At 44.9% G+C, this 27,600-nt stretch overlaps 1 protein-coding gene across 3 annotated transcripts in view; it reads left to right on the forward strand.

The window, feature by feature from the left end:
* LRRC56 (leucine rich repeat containing 56) overlaps positions 1-27,391 on the forward strand; it is a 65,483-nt gene extending 38,092 nt beyond the window's left edge. For all 3 annotated transcript variants that reach the window (XM_080405537.1, XM_080405539.1, XM_080405538.1), the window contains 9 exons: positions 11,084-11,180; positions 11,592-11,789; positions 15,991-16,168; positions 18,282-18,482; positions 19,965-20,029; positions 21,173-21,297; positions 22,211-22,404; positions 25,018-25,384; positions 26,175-27,391. In XM_080405537.1, the coding sequence (XP_080261663.1) occupies positions 11,084-11,180; positions 11,592-11,789; positions 15,991-16,168; positions 18,282-18,482; positions 19,965-20,029; positions 21,173-21,297; positions 22,211-22,404; positions 25,018-25,384; positions 26,175-26,376 (1,627 nt within the window). In that variant the 3' untranslated portion in view covers positions 26,377-27,391. The remainder of the gene's footprint in view (positions 1-11,083; positions 11,181-11,591; positions 11,790-15,990; positions 16,169-18,281; positions 18,483-19,964; positions 20,030-21,172; positions 21,298-22,210; positions 22,405-25,017; positions 25,385-26,174) is intronic.
* Positions 27,392-27,600: the final 209 nt, after the last annotated feature.

Genomic DNA, 27,600 nt, shown 5'->3' on the forward strand with positions numbered 1-27,600 from the left:
CATACTTGAGGGTTTTAAAAATATTTGAAAATGTGCTTATTTTTATAATCAGTCTTATTTTATCACTCTTATGTGTTTAAGCAATACAGCCACCATTGTCAAAAGGACCTTCTGTAAGGTTCATCTATGTCAATAAGCAAATTCTGTATATTCTTAGTATTTGCTCTAAACTGCAGTATGCAATGATTCTTCCTACTAAGTTAAAAGTGCATTTTTTTTCTGGGTGGATTGTGGTTTTTTTTTGTTTTCAAGAATGTCATTATTTTTTATTAAATAGTTTAGATTAACTGGTATTTACTTTTAAGCTCACAAAGCATTATAATTAGGGGGAGTCATCTCTCTCTACCTCATACACTCATTAATATTAAATACCACTCATAGCCATCTCACAGAGGGTTTTTTTCCTTTTTGCATTCCCAAGCTACCTTAATGGTGCAGAAGAAATGTTAGTCTCAACAGGGTTTGAAAGGAGACTGTATGTTCGTATGTTCAAGGTAACTTGTGAAATAGTTACCTCATTTCCTACAGTCTATACTTAACAGTGATACCAGGTAGTTTGTACAATGTCTCTGAGTTAGCTTATGTAAAAATTGATAGGTACGTTGACTGAAAACCTTTATTTTCACTGGAGAGGTACGCAGAGCCACTGAGATCCATGGTGTGAGCGTCCACTGTTGAATAATGTGGCAGGTAGTGGGTGACGTGATGTTCTGCAGCTTTTTGGTGGATATGTTCCCTTACTTCACAGCCAGTAGCCGGCCAGCTCAAGGTAGTAGAATTGCTTTTCTCAAAACCAGTATAAATCATAGCCACGAAGGGGTTTATCCCAACTCATGAGCTACTTGGAAGTCTGTCTTATGCGTTTCTCTCGCACAAAGACTGTGTGCCGTTTTGGGGAGACTGTGGGCACTTAGTTACTTTTGCAAAGGATCCATTGCAAATTAGTCTATAAAGGAACTGTATGTTACTCATGGGTGGCAGCTACCGTTGCCTCCAGAACTCGACCAAGATGGGTGGGAGAATTTTGCGTGAGTGCCTCTGAAATTGTTTATGCAGGCCTCCTGGGACTTTTCTTGGCAGGAGGGCACTGGGGAGCTAGAACAACTAGTCTGCTCACATGGGATGATCAGTGGAGCTGATCAGTGGCATCTCTGGCAGCTGAGAGCCCTCATGAGGATTTGCACTTCTGCCATAAAGTTCATCTCCATGACTGGAGACACATTTCAACATCTACTGCTAGATCCCCCTGGAGTGGGAATTCATTTGAATGAAGCCAAAGAATGGGGTGTGGCATTTGCTATACAGCCGATGAGCACACCTGCTCCAGATTTGAGAGCTCTACTGGGGTACTGTGAAATAAACTTGCAGGTTCTGTCTTGTAGTAACACCCTTAGTATGGAAATCTATAAGGTCTGATCTGCCTCAGTAGTCAGGGTGACGGGCTCTGAGGTCCCCCAAGCTTGTCTTCTGCATCTTGTTTGCTTGCTGTAGAACATCTGGAGGCCAGTACAAGCAAAGTCTTCCTTGAAGGTATTGTTTAAAGACAAAGTGTTGGCTCAGGACATGCAGAGTCAAGTCTATCATGCCAAATCCAGGGTGAATATTAGAGGCTGAGAGAGAAAAGAAATTTGGAAGAAATCAACTGGTGTTTGCCAGCCATTCACAGGCCTAAAATGTACCTGTGTCTCTTCCTTGCAAGCTTCTGTATTTTTCCTGTTTTCTTATTGTATATATACATAGATTAGAAAAGGAAGGAAAAGGTACAAAGAAGAAACTACCGTCAGCCACAGGAGAAAATCATTAGTGTCATACAAATGTGCCAGATTTAAAGAATCTCAAGAACCTACTTTCCTGCCACTGTACATTCAGACTAAATAATTTTAAATTACATTTTCTCTCTGTTTTCATAACAACCCATTTCTGCAGTATTGCAAGTGGTTTTTTTTTTCAGTGGAAGCTATAGCCATTACTATGACAAAAATTGAATAGCAACTCACAGCTGATCCATTTTTTTAGTTCTGTGTGGTCAATTAATCTAGAATTCCATTTTTTCTGGTACTCGGAAAAAGAGGTTTGGGGGGCTTTTTTTGTGGTGTGTGTCTTAACACCACTGAATCTGTCAGCTGATTTGGATCTTTTACAGAATATTCCTTCTGTTTACCCTGCAGCATTAAAAGTTTTGAGTGTTCATTTTGAAGGATGAGATCTATATTAAATCAAAGTTGCAATATATCTGTCTTACTCTGCTAAAGCTCAGACCTGGAACATACTGTGAAACAGGCACACAACATGTGGGAGACTGAAAAGTTGTTCATGCAGGAAATTTTAAAGAGCTGTGGGATTCATTCCCTCAATGTAAATAACTCATTCTGTAACCACAGTTTCATTATCCTTTATTTTTTTTGTATGTAAACTTTCAACAATGAAAATGAACGATTGCCAAAGCTATAGGAACTGTCAGTAGCTCTGGGGCTAAATTGAGGGGCAATGAATATGTGGGTGTGAGAGTTTTATTTACTGTGTGTCTCAACTTTATCCTATTTGAAAATTCTCCTGCTCTTGTGGAAGATGTAACGCACCCGGTGAGATGCAGCACAGCGTACTGGGTTTCCACAGCATCTCTGGGGCGCAGCTTCATGCCAAGGGTGGGAGCTGGAGTAGGGTGGAAAAAAAAAAAAGATCAAGGGCAGGTCTTGGCCCACAGAACCGCACTTTGGCAACCCCTGCTCCTTCCAAATTGTGGGAGCTGAGTTAAAGCAACTGATCTTTCATCGTTAAAACGCTACCAGTAACTAAGCTGACAAGCAGTTTTAATGATCAAAAGGAAATTAACACAAAATTACATTATCCTTCCCACACACGCTGTATGTTCGTGTGTTAGGGAATTGCTGTTCCTGACTCTGAGTACATCAACGTTGATCAAGCCCATTATTCTGCTCCAGGTTTTTTGACAGCAACTAAAAATGAGAGTACTTGAAACTAAAGCTAAGTTTCATGTGTATTAACTTTAACAGAAGTAAGCATCTGCGTTAACTGAAACATGATTGACTAGTTACAGAAGCGTGTTTAGCAGCACTCGATTTCATTTACAGCTACCTCTCTCCTCTTGGTCTCAGCAAGCACTTTTGGTTTAAATGAGGTATAATCTGACATGGAAAATAAAGTGCTTGCAAGTAGCATAGTGTAATATTGCAGTTGCTGCAGTGAGTTCAATGAGGCAGCGAGAAACAACAATACGAGTGGAAATGTTAGAAGTCAGGAATGGCCCAGAGCTGTATCTCGTTAGGGTTGGGTTCCTTCCCTGTTGTCATCTCCTGTCTCCTATCTCCATCTCCTGCCATCCTCACCTGCCGGCACCGGAGGAGAAGGTCTCAGCCCCACTGAAGGCAGGGGGAGGTTTGGCACTGCCGTTAGTAGAACAAGGATTTTCATGCAGTGTCTCTGGTCAAAGTGCTGGTCGCAGCCGTGTCTGTGGCAGAGCCCAAGTACTCTACCAGGAGCACCAGCGCGGGCTCTGCCTTCGTGCCTGGATAACAACCAAACTGCCTTGAACAGTTGTTGGTTTTGACTGCTGCAGCCAGGTAGTCTCCTCCTGTCCTTGTTTTCAGGCTTTCGCTTCAGAGAAAGTGCTGGCCAAAAGCACGTGGCTCCTTGATAATTGCAATTTGCTTTAGCAAGCCCAGGAAAGCTGCGGCAGCTGGCTCACGCTGTGGCATAACGAAGCTGAGAAGGCAAAGCAGAGTCGCAGGCTGGACAAAGTGCAGGACCCGGAGTGCTCTCCCTGATTTACCCTTTGTGCAGCACCAGGGGAGCTGCGTTTTCTCCCCAGAGATGGGGTTTGCTGTCCGCAAAGCCTGAGGCAGAGATCCACAGGTGAAAAAAAGCAATATGCTGGACGTTTTCCCCTTTCCAAACTTGAAACTTAAAAGCAACTAACCAACAAAATAAAACCCCAGCCTGGAATAAAAGAGTGGAATCATTTTATTGGGAGAAATATTGCCAGTGGCATCAGCGCAGTAGCCCATTTGGAAAACAGCTTCTTATTCACATGGAGGTTGCCACAAAAAGATGGGACAAGAGAGACACCCTACTACAAAGACCTTTGGCAGCAGCAACTTTTCATTCACACAGAAATTCTTCATTTGCATGTAAAAAGGAGTTATGAAAACGGAATTTCGTAGACATGCTTGTTATTTAAAAAGACCTTTGGTAAATACATACTTTCTGTTCAACCTAAAACACAGTTGTCTTCCTCTGATGTGTTTAAGCTTATGAGTTGCGAATTGCCTAGCGAAGTCTTTTTTGCTTAGTTTTTGAAGTCTCCAACAACATGTCTCAACAGGGTTAGGAACCTTTCCAGTGAAAAAGCCGCACAGCTCAGAAGGAAGACGGAGGCCAGAATATTAGGTGCTACTTTTCCATGGCATTGCAGCCTAAAAGCAGGCTTCTGGCTGCAAAAGGTGGGACACCAGCCTTGTTATCTTACCCCTAGGGCAGCGGTTCATGCTTGCACAAAGGAGCGTATGATGCTAAAGGCAACCTGTGTGCCGTGGCTGCAGGAGGTGCAGGACAGGGGACACACAAGCCAACGTATTGCTGCTTGAATTTGGACGAGGAAGTACAAAACCATCCAAGGCTGCAATACTGGAAAGCAAGTCAGGTCTTCACATTGGTATGACCATTTTTTGAAGCGTGAAAGGACACTGCAGGGACATAAGGACACGACCTTAGCGCTGCTTACGGAGTTGGGGGCTGTGTCATGGATTTGATCAAGTACGAGCAACACATGCATACAATCAGTTTTGCCATTTTGAATACTTTACAGTTATTTGAGAGTACAATGAAACTATTATGTAAGCTTCCTATTAGAACATATGTTACTGATTTAAATAACATTCAGGCTTTAAAAGTTTTTGCTTCTGATGTCAGAATTATCTGTACAACGAAACCATTGTGTGCTGACATATGGACCAGATCACTGTTATCACAGTGCAGCTTGATAAATTCAACTGGATTTCTGTAGATCAGAGACAAGATTCCCCCCCCCCCCCATTCTCTTTACTTTTTAAGACTGTCGTTTTGTCACTCTCTTAAAATCTAAATATCTTCGATTACCAATGCCTTTGTTTTCAGAGTGATATTTAAAAATAAATATCTGCATCAATGGCTATTTTAGATGGATTGCTACTGAAGATTTATTCAACAGATGCATGTGGTCTTCGAGATACTGCTTGCAAGTTCAGTGGATTTAGTGTTTTATTGCTAGGCAAATGATTTGAAACCAGCTTCCAAAAGAAACTATGGTTTTCAAGCTGATGAACATGTTCAGGGTTGTGCTGTTGTGTTTACTGGGTAGCTTGAGCTCAGTGGAGCTATTCAGGATTTATTGTGAAACCCAGAACAGGATTTGGCTCTCTAGGTCTGGTCTCCATCCAGTAAAATTTTGGCTGGAGTGAATCAATCCCTGAAGAACAAGGATGTTGGATTAACGGAAGAACGCGTTATTTCTCAAACTTGTTATTAGGTGTTGTAAGCCAAACTGTTCCTTGCCCCTCAGCTCTCCCCCCGCTCTGGGGGAGTGATGACAAGATGGGAGCGTCAGATTTCATGGGAAAAAATCCGAAATGGTCATGCAGAAGTGGGGAGTGTGTTGCCAAGACCCTCACAGAAACACAGAGCTGTTTTGATGAGTTCCCATCCCTGCAGCAGTATCTAGAGATAGTTGAAAACCAGGTTTCAAACCTTTAGCCTATGAATATCATTTTTTTTTAAATCAATTGTAAATGCAAGTTTCTGGGTTCAAGGTGAAACTGGGGGAGCCTGTGTTGGTTTCTTGGCACTTCTGGATACTAAAGCAATGATCTGTTAGTCAGTGCGTGTTGTACAGGCAAGTGCGTAGGTGTGTGTGGAGTAATTTCTCCGCAGGACACTGGTTTGGCAACCTCAGAGGCTGTAATCCTGTTTATCACAACCAAAGATATGACGTACGCGTTCCCGTCTCTGTCTCTCTGCTTCAAACCTGACCTGCACGAACCGTAGCAGAAGTGAGCAGGTTATAGAATTGCTTTGCCTATTAATTCCTTGCCCTTTCTGTGAAGTTCCTGGCTTCCACGTCACTCAGGACAAGACACTTGTCCACTGGAATTATTTGCTGTGTATATTAATGGGAGCTACGTCTCCTCTACGGTGTCCTCCAGTTCCTTCTGTATGCTCTTTGTTGTTTGTACATCACTGGGGTGCTCACGTGCTGCGTCAGACGACCAGATGCCACCAGCTTTCTACAATGTCTCATCTTTTTCCTATTTCAGCTTCAAACTTCTCTCCCATATTCTCTACCCTATTTTTGGAATAGATGCTGTCATTTTCTATAGTTTCTATCATGCCTAATGCAGAAGGGTTCTGGTCTTTGAGATGCATATCATTAATTACAGTCTTAGTCAATGATTTTGTTTTTGCGAGGGGTGTGTTTTGTTACGCTACATGTATAATTATAGTGGATTTTTCCTCTTACTACCCTGGTAAATGGAGAGTTTATTATTATATTAATTTACCCTGGTAAGTTATTACTGCAGATTCCCATTAATTCCATTTCTTGTTTAAAAGTCATGAGATACATCTACCCGGTTTGGGCTGATCTGACCCTCTGCACTCAACATAAATGAAAACATACCCGTGTGCACGCTTGCACGCACACAGCGGCCATGCGTGCTCACACAGCTCCTCGCTTTGCTCTGACCCCCTCCAAAGCGGACATGCCAGATGCAGGAGAGCTGGTCCCAGAGGAGGCACTCCCATCTCTTGCAAGCTCTTAAGTTCTCTTCTCACCAGCCAGAATATTTCAGAAATATTTTCAGAAATGCAGGTGCGTGCAGTTGTCAGGAGCAGCTTGCTTTGACTTACATTGCTGTTTCACCTTACAGCAGCTGTGCTCTTGGGGGCAATTATCTGTGTAGTAATTAACAAGGGATTTTTCTCTGATGCTGCAGCTTCCAAAAGATTAATTTGTTAGTTACCGAATAGAGTATTTGCAGATGTACTTTGCTGCGATAACATCTCTGACTGGAGATGACTTGTTACAGACGCAGGCATAAAGATCTGCAGGGCCAAAATGTGACTGCATGACCCAGAATTTTGGTCTCGTCCAGCACCTAGCATGACCCCGGAGTCAGCGAGGGGAACTTTGTTCCTGGCTTTAACTTGCAGTGAGGTTCTGCTGTCAGGGCTGGGCAAAGGAAAAATTCCTTTTGCCTCTTCTCCTCACTGCTGTTTGTCTGCAGTAGCAGGGAAGGAGAGACAGGAGGCATTTGCTCTCCAAAAGAGCTGGAGTGCTCTTCTTGAGGGGCAGGGGGCAAAGATGCCTTGTCTTGCTAGCTGCCTTTCCTGAAATAGGGTATAGAGAGCAAAAATGGGCTGAGTGATACCAAACCATGCGACAAAATTCATGCTTTCTTAGTATTTTGTTTCATGGGTTAAATGTGAGCTTGGGACAGTCAACTTTAACCTTGTAAGAAACCAGTTCCCATTAGCTTCCATGGTTTTTTGCTTTTCTGAAGTGTCTATAGAAGCATTTTTGAATAACGAGACCCTGTAATCAAACACTGGGCTGCACTGCAAACATGCAGCAGTTCTGCCTTTTGCAGGTACCCGAGACATGGGATATAGAACCTAATTCCTTTGGTGGAATGCTAATAGGAATCAAATTTGACTGGTATTAACCTCAACCATGCTACTCCTGACTTGCACCAGAGTTAGCTGTAGGAGGCTCAGAGGTGCAACCCATGAATGAAACTGGAATGGATTTGAGACCATGCACTTGGCAGCATAAATTGTGAAGAGTAATGTAAGTAGGTTTTAGAAGTCATTGAAATTAGTGTCTTCTTCTGGTGGTGTCAGCAACAGGAGAATGCTTGGAGACTCGTTAGCTCATAATTCTGAAAGAATACCTGCTGTGCATGACTTAGCAAGTGGCGTGAGTAGGGACTGGCCCTGCCTGGTGTGCACTGGGTTCGGCTGTAGCCAGCACTGGTACTGAAACCTCTAACACACACAGGGGAATACGATTTAACTCTGGGAGTCTCAGACCTCTGAGCTGGAGCAGGGGACTGCTGCTTCAAAATGCATGAAGTGAGCAAGGTTTTAGCAGGAGGAGGAATCGCTGTTTCTTCTTGGGGCCTTGTGTAAAAACTGCTTGGGAGTTAATCCTTCACTTTGTTTTGGCATCCTTTATATTGACAGAGGAATGTTAGGAACAAGCATGCTACCTGAAGCTCCATCTTTTGGCCAAAGACCTTCAGTTAGGAACTACAAGACAAATTAAAAATAAAAATAAAATCTATTAATCGTACCTTACCATACCATATCTAAAATAATCAGGTTAGGATAGTCGTCAGTTTTGCTGGCCTAATGAACAGAGCGTCTTATCAGAAGCTCTTGTTTCAAATATATAAAAATGAGAGCGAGCACTTTCTTTTACCTATGTTCAGTGGTTTACAGAAAAGAAAATTGTGCACCAAAATTAGCCTGAAATTTGAAAAACTCATTAGTGTTTGAAGTGGGTCGTGAAATGAGCAATGTAATCCCTTCATGTTACTCCTAATGTCGTATTTGTGTTTACGGATGTGTTGCCCTTGGTTGATGGTAGGTTCTGCTTTTGTAGTGTAATTTAATTTCTTTCTTATTATAGGCATAGAGCTTGCAAATCTAATAATAAATTTCTGTAAATATTACTTTGGGAGGCATCTGTTCCTTAAGGAAGCCTGAGAACCCATGTTTGTTTTATTTATAACATATGCACAGCGTAAATAGTTCCTGGAAGATCTTCTGCAGGGCTGGGGATGCGGTGACATCCAGGGACATTGTGATCTGGGTGACTGCGTGGGAAGACATGTGACAAACTCCCATTTTTTTAGGGGCTTATCTGGTCACAGGTCCAGTGACAGGATGGCAAGCGTTCCCTGTTGTCCTCATAGCTAAGGGACGAGGTGAAGTTTGCAGCAAGTTTGCTGCGGGACCGTGTTGTGTGTACGTGCAGGGCGTTGTGTGTGCGTGTGGCTCGCTTTGTGCTTGTGTCTTTGCACCAGCGGCGCGTGTGAGCACAGCCAAGCTACCCAGATGCACAGAATTTGGTGGGGGAGTTGTGGTTTATGTCAGTGGAGGGTTTTCTTCTGTAAGGAGGAGTAGCCTTAGATGGAAAGAGATGTCGGGTGACTGAGATTTTTCTTATTTGCTTTGTCGTGGCCTTTAGATCAGCTGCACTGTTTGTATTTCAAAGGCTATAAAACATTACGTAAACCCGTCGTATGGTGTACCCATCGCGAGCTCACATCTGCAGCATCCAGGGCAGAGATGATGAGGGGCACCCAGTGCCTGGGGCCCCTGCGTTGGTAGAGGATGGATGAAATGAAACAGGTCTGAATGAAACCCATGGAGAAACCACGCCCCAGAATGCAGAGGGGTGAAAATCCCCAATTTCAGCCTAGAAACTCCTATTTGACCCTGTATTTGATAAATCACAGGAGAGGCACATCTGGGGGTATTTTTCCATGCATCCATCCTTTCTTCAACCTTATGCGGTCTCCTTTCTGCTGATGTGGCTCTTCCCAAGTGTTCAGATGGTGGAGAAACAACAAAAAACACAAACAAGAGTGCATCTGTCCCCACTAAAAGCTTCCTGGCCTCTTGGGCTGGCTGTGCAGTATCCCTCAGGCAGGCGATTGACCATAGGGTGTTTGCTGCAAAGCTGCATCAAAGCTGCACGAGGTTCTCAGAGGGCAATGAAAAGCTGCTGGGTTTTCCCATGGTCCATAAAGAGAAGACAAGAGTAAGGGATCTGTTACCTTTATTCCAAGATTAGAAGGGAACCCATGACCACATTATTTTATCTTCTGCAATTTTCCCTAGACAGGGCATTCAAGTATATATTATTTATGATAATGTATATTATAAAAATGGGTATTCTAAAACATAGCTAATCCACAATTTGAGTGGGTTTAATTTAAAATTTTAATTATTTTTTTTTTAATTTTAAAAGTCCAAGAATCTCTATTTAAGAACTATATTCGCTATTTGGATGTGGACCTGGGCAGCTGGCACTGCTTGAGCATGCGCGTCGGACAGGGTGATCTTCAAGGGTCCCTTCCAACCTCAGCCACTGCTGTGATTCTGTGAACTCCATGCCAGTCTCTACCTTTTCTGATAAACTGGCCTTGTATTTAGTTCCCCCCTGTTTAGTTCTTTATTATTCAGATGGTCTGCTATCACAGCTGCAGCAGAGAATTCTGACCTTTTGCTTGGTTTGGGATTTGATAAACTGTTGTATTTTATTTATGTTTGAGCAGTGGCTTTATGCAACTTAATGTTACTAAATATAGAAGGTGGTTAAGCCCTCAAGTTTATTTGCCACCATTTTTGCATTTTTCAAAGGCACAATTATCTTTGGATTGTGCACTGTTGCAACGTCAGTGGGACATGACACATGCATGCAGTTAAGCAGGTCAGTATGTGGTTTTTTGGATTAGGACCAGAAAGTTTGGATACAAATGATCCCTTATTTATATTTTGCTAGACCTAAAGGGTGGGAAAATGGGATGGAAAGGATTCTAATTTTCTGCTGATTCAAACAATGGTTTTTGGCAAGAGTGCTATTCCTTTCAACTGCAAAATCAGAAGAAACGTAACTCTGTACGAGGACAAAGTGAGGTGACTCTGCAATCGGCTCAGATATGTTAATTTGGGTTATTGGTGAAGAGTAAATTATGCCAGCACAGGCAAACCTCACTTAATTCTTAGCGTTTGGCTGTGATTTATGACAGAACTATCATGATGTAGCTCTTGGAAGAATTTTAATCAAACCAAACTGGGGCGCCACGTCGTCTTACAAGAACAAAGAGGTCTGTGAGAGAGGGAGGTTAAAGAGGGGTACAATTTCATTCTCCACCTTTGAAGGTGAACATTTTTAATGACATCTCTTGTAAACAATGTGAGATTTGAAGGAAGTAGCTGTGACCTAGTCTTAGGGAAAATGAAAGCAAGTCCTGAGTTCCTTCGCCCATTCAAATAGAACTTGAATTGTTTCGTTTGTAAGGGATCTTGGAACCACGTTGTCCCATCTCTGTGTCCTGTGGATGGCTTGCTGTGGGCTCTCTGATTTAGATGGGATCTCTTCCTGCAGCTCTCTAAAGGTAAGTATAGATGTGTCCTGCCAAATGACAATCTCAAAACTATCTTCAGTTGATACTTTTTCCTTGTAGGCTTTGTTCTCTTTACAACCTTTGTTTTACTAAAGGACTTTGGTTGGATGCCTTCAATTGCATGTTTTAGTTTAAAAGACACTACAGTTTTGGTGGGGTTTTTTTGATAAGGTGTAACTTTCAGGCCTGCTCCTGAAGATGCCTAATACAGGATAGCATTCGTTGCTATATTAGCCCTAGATATTTAAGGTGACAACAGCCACACTTGAAAAGTGTTCACTTGCGTGCTCATTTCCTGTTGTGCCATGTCATATTTCAAATATTAGAAAACATTTTGCAAAGCTTGAGTGTTACTTGTGCAAGCCTGTGGTTTATATATTTATTCTGTTTACTTCTGCTGAGGAACTCTACATAGCCTATAACGATATCTCTGACCTGAGCCAGCTGACCTGGCTGGATCACCTTGAGGTTTTGGACCTGGAAGAGAACAATATTGAGGACATCAACCAGATGCAGTACCTAGGACTGTGTCGCAAGCTGAGCCGCCTGACAGTGGAGGGCAACCTTATTTGTCTGAAGCCAAATGCAGAATCAGCAGAGGTGAGGACTTGGTTTGCACACATTGTGTTAATTTTTGGCAGTGCTTTTTTAGTCGGAGTTGGAAACGAGAAAAATTTCTGCATCTTCCTATTGTATCGCTCCGAGTGATGACATGGGATGCATTTCTCATCTTTCATTCCTGTTGATTTTGTCCTCTTGTGGGTATTGTCTCCAAGATGAGCACAAATGAAATACAAGGAGTGCTAGTAAAGACTCAGGCCTGTTTCCTAGCAATGTGTTCCTTCTTACCTATGAGAATGGGATTAAACTAGAAAACAGCTGTTCTGATCCATACAGCTGTTCTGCCGTCTCCCAGCTTCCAGTGCAAACAAGCATCTTAATGGAAGACCAAGGAGAGCGTGGACCCCAGCTGTATGGATCCTTCTAGCCTGTAGGGATCTTGTAATGGGTTAGAAAGCCAATATTTTTTTTACAAGATGTGCCAGTTGCAATGTCTCAATTAGTTATCTGTCTTTGTTCGTTTGAATTTCTTTTGGAAGCTCTCTGGTCCAACAGCGAGTGCTCCAGGACCACCACCATGCTCAAAAATTGAACCCTCAGAAAAACAATGCTTGAGATAACTAGGAAAAGCTGTGCTGTAGGAACAGCTTGCTGTCCTTTCCCCTGAAAGATTAAAATCAAATGGCCAAAAATACCTTCAGCAAAAGCTGAAGATACAAAATACAGTGATCACCTCTTACATACTGAAATGATAAAATCGTTTCTGCGGAGGTATTTTGTTGAGGGCATGAGATCCACCGTGTCACAAAGATAGAAAACACAGTTTTCATCAGGAAGAAACACTGCTTTGGGTTTCAGGGCACTCACCAAGAAAAGTAAGGGAGATCTAAAGCTACATGGACAGCCTCAAAGCTGTATTACTCCCTCTCACTTTCCCCTGCTTCAAAAAAACAAGCATTGCTGGGATATAAAAATGAGCACCCTGGCATGTGCTGAAAAAGTAGCTGGAGGAAAAGTAGTGTTTAAAAAAACTGTTCAAATAGGAGTGTTCCTCATTTTGGTCACATGGTGTCTAACAAAGATCATGAGGTGAGAGTTTATGGCCAGCACACAATACCTTGTCATCCAGACCTTCTGGAAGGTGACAGGCCCACACACGCACACATAGGTGTGTAACACGCAGCGCTCAGGAAGGACGGTGCAGTCCCCGGCGGCACCGTGAAGAGCTGATAACGCAGGGGTTATCAAAGGAAGCAGAGCAGGAGCTGGCACTGTGCCTCCGCTGTGCCGTGTTCCGCAGTGTGCATTTCACAGTGATCATGCCTGTGCCGTTAATTTGCGTGAAAGGTTGCGTTTGATATTTGTCTTGGATTTAGACTCGAAAGCTCTGGTGCTATCACTAAAACTCAGTCATGTAGTAGACGTGCATATTTTAAATCTTTGTGCTTTTTAGATACACGAGTTATTAGCATTTTTCAGATTTAATTGTTGGCTTGATCATATCCCTCAGTAAAAGGAGCCACAGAAGGTAGTGCTTTAGCTATCATAATTTTCCTCTCTGGAATCCAAAAGAAAATATTATACACTTGCCTTTCTGTTTTGAACTGCTAGAAGTATACTTCAGAGACCACATTTGTAATGATTTGCAAACAAAATGATTTCTCTATTAGTAGTTCTTCCTTACGGAAGATGCAATCATGAGAGGAAAAAACTTATTCCTACAGTAAGGAAGCACTGCCTGCTTCTGGTGGACAAAGCACGCCTGCTTAGTGGTTTTACTCTCACGGAGACAAATACAACTTCTGAGACTTCCTTCCCATAGCCTCCTACCACGAGCATGATGCAGTATATCCTAACAGCGCAGAAAGTCTGTTTCTACTCCCTTGTCATTCCTGCTCAATGAAAAGTGGTGGTTTTGGAGGACACTTGGCATCCTCAGCCCTCAAATGCACTTGTAATGGAGAAATGTCAGATCGCCCTTGGTTTGTTTAGCTGAGGAAATAAGTCCTCGGGATGCTGCTGCGTGTTGTCACGCAGCGGGAATTCGAAGAGGAGTGCGATGTGGTGCTGTGCCCCATGCTCTTCTCCCTGCGGAATGGCTGTCTCTACTTCTGCGCAAGTAGTTGCATTCAAATGCCAGCCCGAATGTGTCGAGGGAGCCTGCACGATGGTGTTTTACACCAAGCTGGAACAGGCAGGCAGTAAGTTCACTGTGGTCTCCCACCCAGTCTCCGTGTTGGGAAGCTGCTCAGCCCTGGGATGGTTACAAAGCTGGCCCTGCCCTTGCCTGCTAAGAGCTTCTCTGTGGGCCTTGTCGCTTTCTTCATTTCAACTGATGTTTGCATTTCTTCAGGGTATAGAAAAGCCACCTGAAATACAGGAAAGAATAGATGTGGGCTTACTTTGCCGTGCCCTTGATGGCCAGCTCTAATTCCTCAAGCTCCTTCTTGTAGTCTAGCCCTTGCTACAGCTCTGTCAAAGCTCTTCTGCTTATTTACTTTTAATCTACAGAATGGTCCAGCTAAATTTACTGCTCTTTCTTCAGACAGGCTGTTTGGTCTCTGTAATTTGATTTTCAGATGAGCTCATCTTCCCCTCTTATCTAAACCAAGAGCAACAACCTGATGATAAATTCTGCAGCCTCTGTTGCAGTCATGTACCATAAGCGTAACGTGATGCTTCCCTCCGACAGGACATGGCTGGGAATTGGCTGTAGCCCAGGCACTGCTCTGAGCACATGTGGTACGGGGTAGCATGGCAATCGGTTGACTCATTTTCTAAATGAAGATTAAAGGCTTAGTTAGAGAAATTTAGTGTCTGCCTCTTAACAACGAACTCGCGCTTTGTTTGGTGAACTCCCTCTGTCTCCCTCAGTGCTGCATCGTGCAGAGGGAGGGAGCATACAGCCATCCAGGTCCCACAGAAAGATTTCTGTTTGTTGAATGAGGACTTGGCTTTGTAGGGTTTCCTAATATTGCACACAATGTCTTGAAAAGTGTAATATTTATCCAGATGAAGCAGTTGATTTGTAGGTAGCTGTTCATTCGTATTCTGCCAGTAGCTGTGCACTCTTGCTTTCCACTTTCTTTTGGTAGAAGAGATCGCCATCACCGTGTTCTGCCATTTGTAATCGTGGGACTATTTTACCCAAAAATATTCCCGCTGCAAAGCAGCACGACCCAGTCAGCCCTGAGGTATTTTTCCCAAAGATGAAGGTGCCACCTGAAATTGGTCTGCCACTGGAATCCACCAAAGCAGCCCAATTCGCCATGTGCTCTGAGCACAGTTGTAACTGTTCTGGGTTGGCCTCGCTGCTCACAGGTCCCCAGGCGTTGGCATGTGCTGGTGAATCATTTTATAACGTGTCAGCTCCACCCGTGCCTGCAGCAGGGAGCTGCACCCATGCTTTCCCCCACAGCTGTCACACGGAGTCCGTGCGCACTGGGAGCAATCACGCTGTTTCTCCAGCCCTCACAAAAGAAACTCAAGCCCAGTCCAGTTCAGCCTTCTGCACCTGCTGTTGGCGTGCCACCTTTTGCAGAGGAAAATGTAATTTGGAGTAAGCCATTGCTTCTAACTGTATAATATCACACAGCGAATCCCCAAAGACTGCCTCGGAAAATCAGTGCAGTTCATTCACTGTAGCTGGTCTATGGTTCCCTGGGAATGTTCTCTCTTTTTCCATGGGCCGGTGTAGCAACACTCAACACGCTTTCGAGTCTTCCCTGTCACCTGAGTATTGATGCAGCAACCAGAGAATCACAAAAGCAGGGAGAGAGGCTGGCTGAATGCTGAGGGTGCACAGGTTTTCCAGGGGCATCAGTGGCCTTTTATGCTTTTTTACATTATACATAATGTAAAACATAATATACATAATATAACAAAGACAAATGCCAAAGTTATCAGTGACTAAACAGTACGTAAAGTTTGTGGTGTTTTAAAAAAAACAGTGAGTAAACTTTACATAAAGTAAACAGTAAAGGAGCCTTTGGGCAGGAGGCACGTGTTTGCAATGCTCAGGACGTGCCCATGATCAGTTCAAGTAGAAATGATGAGAGGAGGAAGCACAGTGAAATGAAACTCCTGTCCGTATGTATTGCTGTTGAATGAGGTGAATAGGTTTGCCTCGCAGAAAGCGTTTCAAGTTATGCGGCAGTCATACAAACTGAACACTGTTGTGCTGCTGGTGGATGTCCACAGTCTGTCAAATAAACTGTGATCACTTTCTCGATTTCTCCAGGACCCAGATTATAATTACAGAGCTGAAGTAAAAAACCTCATTCCCCACTTGGAGTATTTGGACGAAGTACCAGCAAGCCAGACTGCTCTCCTTCCTGCCAAGAAGATACATGAGGACTGGCTAATCATCAAGGAATCCATCAAGAAAGGTGGTTTAGCTGGAGACCTGTCATGGTTAGGTATGTCAGGTTTCCTATTGGGGTTCATTTTTCAGGTTATGATGTGTGAAAAAGAAAGATGAAGAGCAAGCTGGCCTCTTCAAAGCCAGCGTTCAATTATCGCAAAGAGGTGAAGGACGTTGTCTTCTCCACTTGGGAAGTGAGGAAGCTAGAATTCAGCATGGTGCAGATTTAAATGAAAGCTGTCCTAAGCTGTGCATCAAGATCAAAAGAATGCAGATGAGTTCTAGAGCATCAAACAAATCCAGCAGCAGTTGGGAGTCTGTAATTAGCGTTCGTTCTGCATGATGGAAAGAAGCAAAGCTTGGAAAAGAATGTTTCAACAACAGCTGTTCGCAGGCCTTTCCATGGTAGCAGTCAATCCCATGTAGCATGGATGTAGCGGGATTTCCTACTCCAGTTTAATAATAGGAAAGGCAATTTGGTCATCCCCCGTCAATAGTAGCAACATCCTAGCAACTGAGATTGCATGGTCCTGTAAGAGATCTGTTCCATTTCCTTTGCCTCTGTGATTAAGTCCATTACAATCATTAGTAGAGAGTAAATGGTTTGAAAATAGATCTGTTTTGCCTTTGCCTGTAGCCTTCGTTATACTTCAGATGTCCACGCTTTTATGTATCATGCTACATGCACTTTACCACGTACCATTAAATATTACAAAGTATTTCCTATAACTGCTCCTGTTGCTTCCCATTAGTGTGGGCAATGCAGTTGGCTTCCCAGCCCCCCCTCCCCTCCCAGTTGTGGTGTGCCTGCCAACTGTACTCCATTAAAAATTTAGTTTGTTTTGGAATAAGTACATACATTTGTCATTTATTTAATCCCTGCGGGTCCGAATCGTTAGTTGTAATAGTAGTTATGGTAGGGAAAAAATCCATTAAAATCTGATCCCTCGGTGATCCTGCTTTGGCAACGTCAGCTACACTTCAGAAAACTAGTTAACAAAGGGAGCAGACAGGAACAGTGGGAATGAAGCACAAAAATGTGAATTCGTATTGTTTCCTAGTGTAACCAGACTTACAGTCTTGCCTTCAGCTCTAAACTGATCATCTTATATGGTCAGATTAAGACATCCCCATATTTTTTTCTTTCCTATAGCGATGTTGACTCCGGTACTTTTCACCCACTGTGTATTTCATGGGTTTATATTAATAACAACGGCCAAGGTATGTTAAAGGTCCCTAACACTCAGCTCTTAAGGAAATGGCCGTATTATTACAGAGCTGATTGCTGCATTGTGGAGCTGGGAGATGCTCAACACTTCACAAAGCGTGCTATTCATCTAGGCACCAAAATGAAATTTGCTTTCCTATGGATTGTTGGCTGCATGTGCTGCTCTTACAGCTGTGCTGTGCTCCCAGGACAGCCAGCAGTCGGGCAGGTAAGAGGACAAGGCTCTGTCTGCCTTTGCTAGCTTGTGTATAATCCACCCTGTCCCACAGAGTTACAAAACCTCGGTTATCACCTTTCTTTCTGAGGTAGAGAAGTATCTGTCTCTGAGGCAGTACTGGCAAAATCTGTCACTGCCATTCCCAGATTTCCGTAACTCCTGGTACGTGGTTTGTCCTGATTGACCAGTAGCTCTGGCAAGGTGGCCATCATCATTGTGCCTGGGCATTTAAGCAATGTATTTTAAGACTGAGGGCTTGGATTGTGACTCTGGCAAGCCTGCAGCACTTCCCCACAGGGAAGTGGGCTGCACATGAGAGGCAGCTTACTCTTACCATAGGCACGCAGGCAGGGGAAGCAGCGGAGCCCTGGACACATCCAGGCTCACCCCTGGGACACTCGGAGCTGGGTGGTGGGCACAGAGGGGTTCCTGACCCCCCGTCTCTGTGCCAGGAGGAGGGTGGGAAGGGACTGTGGTTAGTTGGGGACTCCAGGTTCTGTCTGCTGCAGAGGACAGCCGCGGGGGACTGCATGCAGCACCAGGAAGCCCTCTGTCTCCTGGCTGGACCCATTCCAGCACATTTCTTGTAGCTACGATGACGTATTTTTCTGTCCCCGACAGTTCCAAGTGTGCAGCAGCAGCCCACTGTATTAGCAGTGCATGGTGACGGTGTGTCTGAAGCCTTGCACCACTGTGCTTACACTAGTGAAACCTCTCTCTTAGATTCGTGTCTCGGGGCAGTAGCAAGGCAGTCTGGCTGCAGACCAAGACCCCCGACAACTTCCAGACCTGGAACCGCGCTATGGTCTGCTAACGCGGGGAGATGTGGCAACGCCCACCTCTTGCACAGTGGCTGTCCTCTTCCAGCTCCCACCGTTCCTGATGAGCTGCTCGCAGAAGATGCCTCCAGTGATTTGACACATGGTAATGTATGAGTTTTAATCCTGTTCTTTCCCACACCTCCACCTCCTTCTGAATGTTATTACTGCTGATGAAAGCCTGGCTACTTTGAATACCACCCACCCATGCTGCTACTAGATCAGGTTCAGTATAGTTTTTCTTCCATAAGACTCACCTGCTTTAGCGTGGGCTTTCCTTTAACTTCCCCTGCAGCAGAAGGTGCAAGTCACCCCGGCTTCCCCCTCCTCAGCCCCTCACCCCCAGGCATTACGTGCTGCTGTCCCTCTCGACAGCCCCATCCTGCAGTGGTGCTGTCTTGCTGGAGTTGCCTTTCACACCTCGTCAAAAGTTGTCCTGCTCAGTCCTTTAAATTACCCGTCAGCCCAGCTGGGGCTCGCTTAAGTCGCATCTGGGCACATCTTGTTCAGTCACAGGAATGTGGTCCAAGGTAGTCCCCTAGAAAGGCACGCTGATGCACACTCAGCCCCCGTTGGATCATGCCCACGGATCAAACTGCGTACATCACTGCTGGCAACGAGCACTTTCTTTTGGGTTTCCAGGGGTGGGTCCCTCAGCAAGAGGAGTCAGTTCCTTGACTTCACATACCTGACCTACAGGCTCGCCCAAAACACAGGTGCACCGCTGCCCTTCGTGCCCTGGCCACCTGGAAGTACTGCCATGCTAGCAGCTCCTGGGGACAGCCGGATGGAAAGGGAGTTCACTTCTGGTCCAATATTTGGTGCTTCCCAAGACACCCTTCCCTGGCTCCTGGAAAGACCTTGATGGTGCAACTCCACTGGCCCATAGAGTGCAGATTAGATAGGAAGATGGTGTTTGTTTTCCCAGCGTTGTGGGGTGCTTCGCTCAGATGCCAGTCCCACCTGAGTTCCTTGCTGTAGGTAGGACTCAGGGTGATGAACTAGATGAAGCAATGCAGTGCCAACAGCTGAGCGTGCATTCGGGAAAGTACATGGAAACCAAGTGCAGCATTGCCAGGGAATGAGACCATGATTTCACGTGCACTTTTAGGTAACTAGCTCTACTGGTAGAGACAGTTTCACCCAATGTTCACTGATTCTTCCTGCCCCTGTACTGCCTTGTCTCTTGTTTTGGCAAGAGCATCTGCACAGCCACATGGGGAACCTGATACTGATCGAGGTCTAGCTGAAAAATAACCTAGCAAAACAAACAAACAAAAAAATCCCAAATAGCATATTTAGTTTTAATCTGGCTCTGTTTCCTGATCTGACTTGCCTGTGTGGCCACACAAATGTTTGCACCAGCGCAGTGGAGGAGGCAGAGCAGAAGCAGAAGGAGACAGATTCTGGCAGAAACGGAGAAACTGCCTCTAAGCAGCAGTGTCAGGCCACACCAGCTGACACGCTGAGCCTATGCCATGGAATATCCCATCTTCCAGTCTGTGGGAAATGATGTTGACTGATTTCGAAGACAGCACCTTTTGTTAAATGCTGGAGTAAAATGTTTCCTTTTTTCCTTTCTTCTTAGGACTCAGTCAAGTTATATGCGGGAACCCCACCAAGGCCCTTCGTGCCAGGAGGCAAAAGCTAGGTGTATGTTTTTCTTGCAGACTTCGTATTCCTGCCTAGTGACCCCTATAAATCCTGGGATAAACCTGAACACCCGCTGTGGCTTGTGGCAGCTCACTCTCTTCTGTAGCCCAAAAGCCTGCAACATACAATTGGCCTCGAGGAGGACGGAGGGTCTTTTGCCCCACCGTTACAAAGGTGCCCGTGTCCTAGCAGCCATCAACCATCAGCTGTAAAGGAACATGTGAAAACTCTTTATTGGCTGCTGGCAGCACATTTCCTATCATTCTAGCCGAGCAAAGCGCAAAGCAAGATTGCAAAATTTGATGGTATTTCTACAATAGCTATTAGATACAATTTTTTTAGAAGTGTTTCTTTGATGCTGGCATAAATAGTCAGATCGCTGATGCTGCAGAGCCATTCCTATTGCCTAAACAAACACAAAGCCAAAGTGTGTTCCTCTTGGCAGCGGGGTGGTACCCCAGCCTGGCGGGTTGGCCTGCTTGCTTCAGCAGAATCTGGGTGAGAGGGCACCCCTATAAAGGGGTGCAGTCTGGCTTGTCATGGTCACCTTTTGTGAGCCCTGAGGTGCAGCATGGCAGGGATACACGTGTGTGGGTTTAAAGAGGCAGTGCTAAATCAGGGAAACGGCCCGCACAGGGTACCTGCATCGCTGCGCTGTCGGCAGCCTCACTTAATGCTGACAACAGATGTTAAAGAACTGCTGGGAAAAAAATGTGTCCTTCCCTTGCCTCCCTGCTGCTACTGCCCGAGCACTGGAAGCTTTTCTGAAACAAATGTGAGCATTTCAGTGAATGACTGTGTGTTATAAACTAAGATGTGGAAGGGGACTGCGGTCATATGCCGAATGGTGCAATTTCTGTGGTACTGGTCTTAATGTGCTTATTGGTATAGATGCTATGGGCTTGTACACCAGTGAGATATACATCAGCATTTTTGTTACAGCCACCCTGGGTTCCTCAGGCTGTAACAGTGCATGTGAGCGGGGCATGGTGCTTCTTAAACTGAAGAGCAAGAAAGTAGGGAGGGGTGATCTGAGAAGTCAGGAGTGACAGCAGATTTTGATGCCTTCTAAAATCCACAATCTAGAAGCAGAGCTGGGGAGAGCTCCTGAGGTCATCAAGGTAACTCCTGTCATTTTTGCAGCCACCTGCACCTTTGAAACTGTGCGGTCTGAGGACAGAAAACATTTACGGCTCTGGAGGAGGAAGAGATCTGCACCAGGAAGATGTGTTCTCTGACCTGAGAGTACAGAGTGAGCAGCACAAGCGGTGAGACAGCGGGAGCAATCTTGTCGTGCGATAAAACAGGCATTCATTTTGTGCTGTAATAATAAAATAAACTCTTTGGCCACCTGGTGGCAGTTTCAGGGGATAGACTTGGCCTCCTGCCTTCCTGTCCCTGGGGTGGGATTCCTTTCATCAGTCCTCCCGGATCCTTCCATCCGTCCTCCCGGATCCTTCCATCCGTCCTCCCGGATCCTTCCATCCGTCCTCCCCAATCCTTCCATCAGTCCTCCCGGATCCTTCTATCAGTCCTTCCGGATCCTTCCATCCATCCTCCCTGATCCTTCCATCAGTTCTGCCGCTGGAGCTGCTGTGGGGTGGCCAAGGGAGAAGAAACCTCTGACTTCTCTGTAGAGCAGGCTGAGGACCAGCCCAGGCAGGGTGGGCTGGCTTGCTTAGCGAGAGCAAGGAAATGACTTTTCGTAACTGGTAAGGCATTCTTGGCCCTGCCAGTGTCTATCTTTCAGCCAGTAAAAGTGAAAGTGGATGAGGTTTTCTGCAAGCATCGCGTTGGCCTAACCAAATGAAAGGCTGAAAGGAAAATACTGGCATGCTGAGATTCCCCCATCTATCTCACAGACAGATAACGGTGGGTTTGGAAGTAGAACTGATGATGAATTTATTTCTCTGAGCTTACTTCCCTGTGTAGTACTTTAAATCTGCCCCATTTCACTTGATTAACTTTTTAGCACGCTTTCAGATAATCAGACACAGGCAGCTTAGACGGCTGATCCATTTAGAATGATTTTCCACATCTCCAGGAAAGTGGGAAATCGCAGTGGGTGACTAAACCCGCTGCCTGGGTGTTTGCCTGTGTGGCCATGCCAAGCTGCACTTGGCTGGCTGCACGTTCACAACTCCAAGGCTAACTATGGATGTGAAACTCGATGTTGTCCAGGTGCCTCCAAACAGGTCAGCAAGAAGAAGCCACCCAAGCACTGAAGGCAGCTCTTGGTGATGAGGAAGAGGGTGACGACTGCAGCCTGCCCGACAGCTGTGGAGATGAGTTGAGGGAGACCTGTGATGAGGACCTCATTGAAAGGATTTCACTTGATTCTTCTTGCCACTCCTCTCTGTCCCAATCTTCCTCAGGTACTGGACCTAAACCTGTGGGGGTGGGTTATCCCTTGGTAGTGACACGTGCTACTAACCGTTTGTAGATAGGTGTGTTAGTAACTGCGGTGTTTTGTGAGATCTGGCTTCTGTGCTCTAGAGCAGCAATTTGGAAATATTATTGCAGAGGCAGACCCGAAGTAATCCGTTCAAGTTTTTAAGCAGGGCACGGTGGCCAGCCGTGTTGACTATCAGTTGATACATTTTGGCATGGATCTGTAGAATTAAGAGGAACAACACTGATCTTACACCAGCTTAGCATCAGCTCTAGAGGAAGGACATGCTTCCGTCTTTTACCTTGTGTCATTAATTTCTGTCAGTGCCAGGTGAGTCTAAAATACGGTCGTTCCAACTGAACTATATTTTAATACAGTTGGCACTGACGGAAATAATGGCTGAGCTAATGATTAAGGTTTAACTGGGCAACTGGGAATTCTAGAAAGATATGCAACCAAAGGAATACATTCAGTAAAAGAGCTTAAAACTGCGGTGTGCTCTTCTGCTCAGGAACAAAGCCAAAGGGCTCTCTGGAATTGCATGAACGAAAGCAGAATTCCCACTCTTCACTACTTTTTGTATATTGTATTGAAGACTATTAGAGACATTAATAATGGTTATTCCAAACACATATCAAGTAGGAGACCTTACAAAATTACAACTTTAATCTGTTTCTATTGTTAATAACAACTTCTTTTTTTTGCCTCAATAAATATTAGCATGTAAGTTTTCATTTTATACATTTCTTTCAAGGGTAAAAATGGATCTATTAAAATTTTGGAAAATATATTTTGGAAAAAAAACAGAAGTACCATCAAACTATTCAATGTCTCTGTGTATTAACAATAATATAAACAATATCTCCTTAACAGGAACAGAAGCTGTTTAGAAAAACCTAAAGGAATGACCTGTTGTCTAGTGACCGCAGAAGTCTTAGATTATGATCTCATGGTCTCTTTAGATGTAATCTGATCTTTTTCAGATTTAATCTGATTTCTTAAGGCTGAGTATGATTTATTATGATCTCATCATCTTTGTAGATTGAGTAGACAATGCCCCAGACATCTCAGAGTGTACCAGTGTCATGTGCTATAGGACTATGGAAGTGAACGGATGGCATAGATCTGCCCATCTTGCAATCAAATCTGTTAGGATCTGGTTACAAGATGGATGGAGCAGTTGAAATCTAGTATTACCTAAGGCATGGGGTGGGGGGGAGATGGCCCAGATCCCAAATCACAAGCAGCTGGCCATAATAACCAAGATTCAAATAATCACAAACACAGTAGCCTTTTCCCACTGTCACTAATAGACATATGTGTTTTGCAGAGCAAATACCCGGTAAAATTTTAGCATCTGATAGCCTTTATTCAGCAAGGCAGTTAAAAATCACTTGACTTCTGTGACTTGAGACTGTGTCAAGATTTGGAGATATATTTAAGTGCCTCAACACTTAGTTTCAGAAGTTTGTCCTACCCAATGTGGCTTTCTCACAGAACAACTTGTAGCTGGAATCAATCCTTCTGACCAGGAAAGGACAAGTCACTTGAGCAAAACCGCTCTCGTGTAAAAGTGTTTGCAGCATTGGATCTGTATAATCTGCATTCTTTGGGAGTCATTGAGTGTTATTCTGGGCTTTTGAATCAGGCATACCAGTCTTTCAGAGTGCCTTTACTTAAAAACAAATAAAAAACCCTATGAAATTCAGGCATTTTGAAAGCGTACAGTATGATGGAAACTATGCAGTGAACGTTTTAGATCAGCTTTATGTGGTTACCTAAGCAGTAAAATACATCCCCATTAATTAGGGGCTATAAAGCTGAACTTTCTGAGCCTGGGTTTTGGTGGCACATTCTTTAGATTGTGTTCCTGCCCTGGACCACACAGATCAAGCGTTTAGGTACAACTGGTTCTTTTAATAGACAAGAGCAATCAGATCCCTGCTATCTATAGAATGGTTTTAAGCATATATGCATGCATGTTATATTCATAAATCAGGAACAAGATTTTTCTTCTACGTATGTTGCACCTGAGGATTACGTGGGCTAAAATATGAACAGCCCGATAGTAGCCCTGCATGTAATGCAGTATTTTCCCTAGCAGTCAGGCACTTTCTGTTATTTTAAGGCTAATCTCAAGATCTTATCCTTACACCTCTGCCTCTGAATAAAAAAAAAAGTGGATCCACTCACCTGTGATTACTCCTGTGCCTTGAATGTTAGACCACTGGATGGAGTCCTCCAGTATTTAAAGCAAGTCAGTGCAAACACTGGCCAGGAGTGATGCAGGTATGATCCTGCCTGAGAGCAGGAGGATGGTTGAGCTGGTCTGTCCCTCTTGAGCTGTGCATGGCTCGTGAGCAGTTCCAGTGCATGGCACATCACCAGCAACATGGGCAGGGAGGCTGCCAAGTAACCCAAACCCCTGACTATCAGAGGAAGCAATTCAACAAGGCCGGCATTGCTGTGTGCCCTGCGACACATTTGCCCACCCAGCTCCATCACACAGCATTCTCCAAAGCCTTTTGCTCACTGGGTTGGTCATTCAGAAGTAAGATGAACTGGTAAATCACTGTGCTTCTCCTTCCTGTTTCAGGTTCGTCACAGGGTCAGGAAGGTGCAGTGTTCTCCAACCCAAACCACCGTCTAATTCCGTCCCCTCCAAAAAGCCCTTCACCTGCATCCCTAATGGGTCTTGCAGCACGACCCTGGAAAATGAGGAACCACAGGGTAAGGTGCCTAAAAATACCCAGCCAAGAGGAGGACAAGCAGTGGACACAGCGAGGCCAGTCAAGGGCTCACCAAGAAACCCCATCCCAGCCTCTGGACAAGGCTCTTGCTCTCCTGAGCCAGCACAGCTTGCCAGCTGCTTCTGGATCCCAAGGGCAGCGCCAGCCTGCTGGGAACGCTGGCCGGCAAAGGCCTGTTTCAGGACCAGCAGCTGCTGGATCAACAAGCATCAGGTATATGTGCACCACTGGCAGCACTGTCTGCAGTGTGTCAGGAAAACAGGAGGGACTTTATGGCAGGAAAAAGCAGCCTTCTGTGTCGTCTCCGGAGTCTTCTGCCTATTCTGTAAAAGGAGCTCCTTTTTTTTCTGCTGACATTTACCTTTGTCCGCGTAATGTTAAAATGAAACATTTTCTCATGTTCCTTGAGGCTTGATCTTTGGAAATTTTGTATTTTCTTGAATAATAGTTGTTTGCTTTTTTTCCTCTGTTCTTACTGCTCCATCCTCATGTTCCCCACTCAGAGCCAATGGCCACATCTGTTGCAGAGCTCTTGCAGTGGTGCTTGTTCAAGGCTCTCCTCGGGTAAACCCCAGGACAAGTTCCTGAAATCCCACTTCATTATTTTTTTTCCCTTGACACTGACATTAATTCATGTCAGAATGAGCTCTGGAAAATAAAGTAGGCATTAGAGCAGTGTCACATGCACCAAAACATGGTTATTTCTGAACCCGCTTACTGTAAGATTAGCATTGTGTTGCTTCTTTGAAGGAATAAAGCTGAGTTGCGACATGACACCTAGATGTTGAAGTTCATGTAGTCATTGCAGAGCAGCAGCGGCAGCGAGCGCGTGCCTGCACGGGAGGCTGGTGTGCCTTGTGCTGCTCCCAGGCCTGGCAGCTTTTGGTTCAGTTTTCAGAGCAGGAGATGGCAGAGCTGGTGGGGAGAATGTGGCTCTCCAGACCCAGGGTGCAATTTCATCTTAGCGTTTCTCTCTTTTTTTTTTTTTTTTTTTTTTCCTCAGGCCAATCGTGGACAAGAGGAATTGTGGATCTCCCGGAGAGATCAACTGCCACACGCTGGCTGTCTGCTCATCCCCAACAGCCTCGGGGGGGTTTGGGCTGATGAACACCGTGCGGCCCCTGACTGCCAGCGCCGTGCTGCAGTCCCTGCCAGACAGAGCCACTGCCTCAGCAACATCTCAGAACAAAAGTCCCCGCTCTTAGAAGGTACCCGGGCGGCAGCGTGTGTCAGAGCCATGTATGCAGCACAGTCTTGAATCGATGTCATCTTTCCGATTCTTCTGCAAGCTAAACACAAAGCTGTGCAAGTAGAGCAGTTCAAACAAATGACATGATTTGCCTCAATTAAGGCTACAGCCGGTCCAGAAATGCTTTCTTTAAAGAGCACCCGCTGATCAACAGAAGAGCTAATCAACCTCCTATTACAGCAAAACGTGGGTATTTTTGCAGCCGTCGTGCACTAAAACAGAACAAGCCCTGAAGTATTTCCACGCTCAGCCACCTGACCTAGCAGCAGCCCCGTGATGTATCTATCTTCTGCAGTCGTGGATGTTTAACACGCAAGGGGCAAAGCCAAGGGCTTGAGAGGAAGCATTGGCTGGAGCAGGCTGGAAGGGAGGGCTGCGTCACCTTGAGGAAGAGCCCGGCAAGGCTGGGTGCTTGCAGCCCTTCGGCCGCCACAGGAGCTCACCCCGTTCACAGGCACCCAGGGTTCTTGGTGCCTGCATTGCTGTGGGAGCAAATGCTGACCAAGTGGGTCATCCCAACGAACACGTTTGTTTGCTCCGTTGCCACCTGGAAGGATTTCTCTCACTTCCTATGGGTAGATGTTGCATGCCAGGATTCCTCTGTAAGCAGGTGTCAGAGCATCCCCTGCGTGTGCCTTTAGAGTCAGGCATCCCACCTCTAGACTTTCCAGTTTCCTATGACTGAATAATTTTAAGTAATGCTGCAGCAAAAACAGTGCAGGGAAGTAAGGGAGCAATCTCTTGATTTTTTTCGGTAGGGCATTTGCTTTATATTTGGGTGAGATTTGAAACATCTATTTTAATGACTGCAGACTGTGAGATGCTGATCCAAATGCCTGTGCCTTACAACTTTATTGATGTTGCAGTCTGAAACCAAGTGTCATCACATTTTTTCCCAGTTTAAATTACTATGTTAGGTATATATGTTTAAACCAGTTGATAAAACAGTAATTACATGATGAGTGAATGAATTGGTTTATGTCTTCTTTCTACTGGTCTGCTTAACGTAGAGGAGCAGAATAACAGAGAAAGCCCCAAAACGTTGTCTCGTCATGGTGATACTTGAACCACTTTCTCCTACAAAATAGTCTGGAGCTTGAAGCTAGCTCGCCCAGTTTTGGTGAGTACTAGAGAAAATCATCCATCAAAAATCATTAAGAATTATGTGGCCTGTGGTTCT

This window comes from Falco punctatus (genome assembly GCF_963210335.1).
Source record: "Falco punctatus genome assembly, chromosome: 10".
Lineage (NCBI taxonomy): Eukaryota > Metazoa > Chordata > Aves > Falconiformes > Falconidae > Falco > Falco punctatus.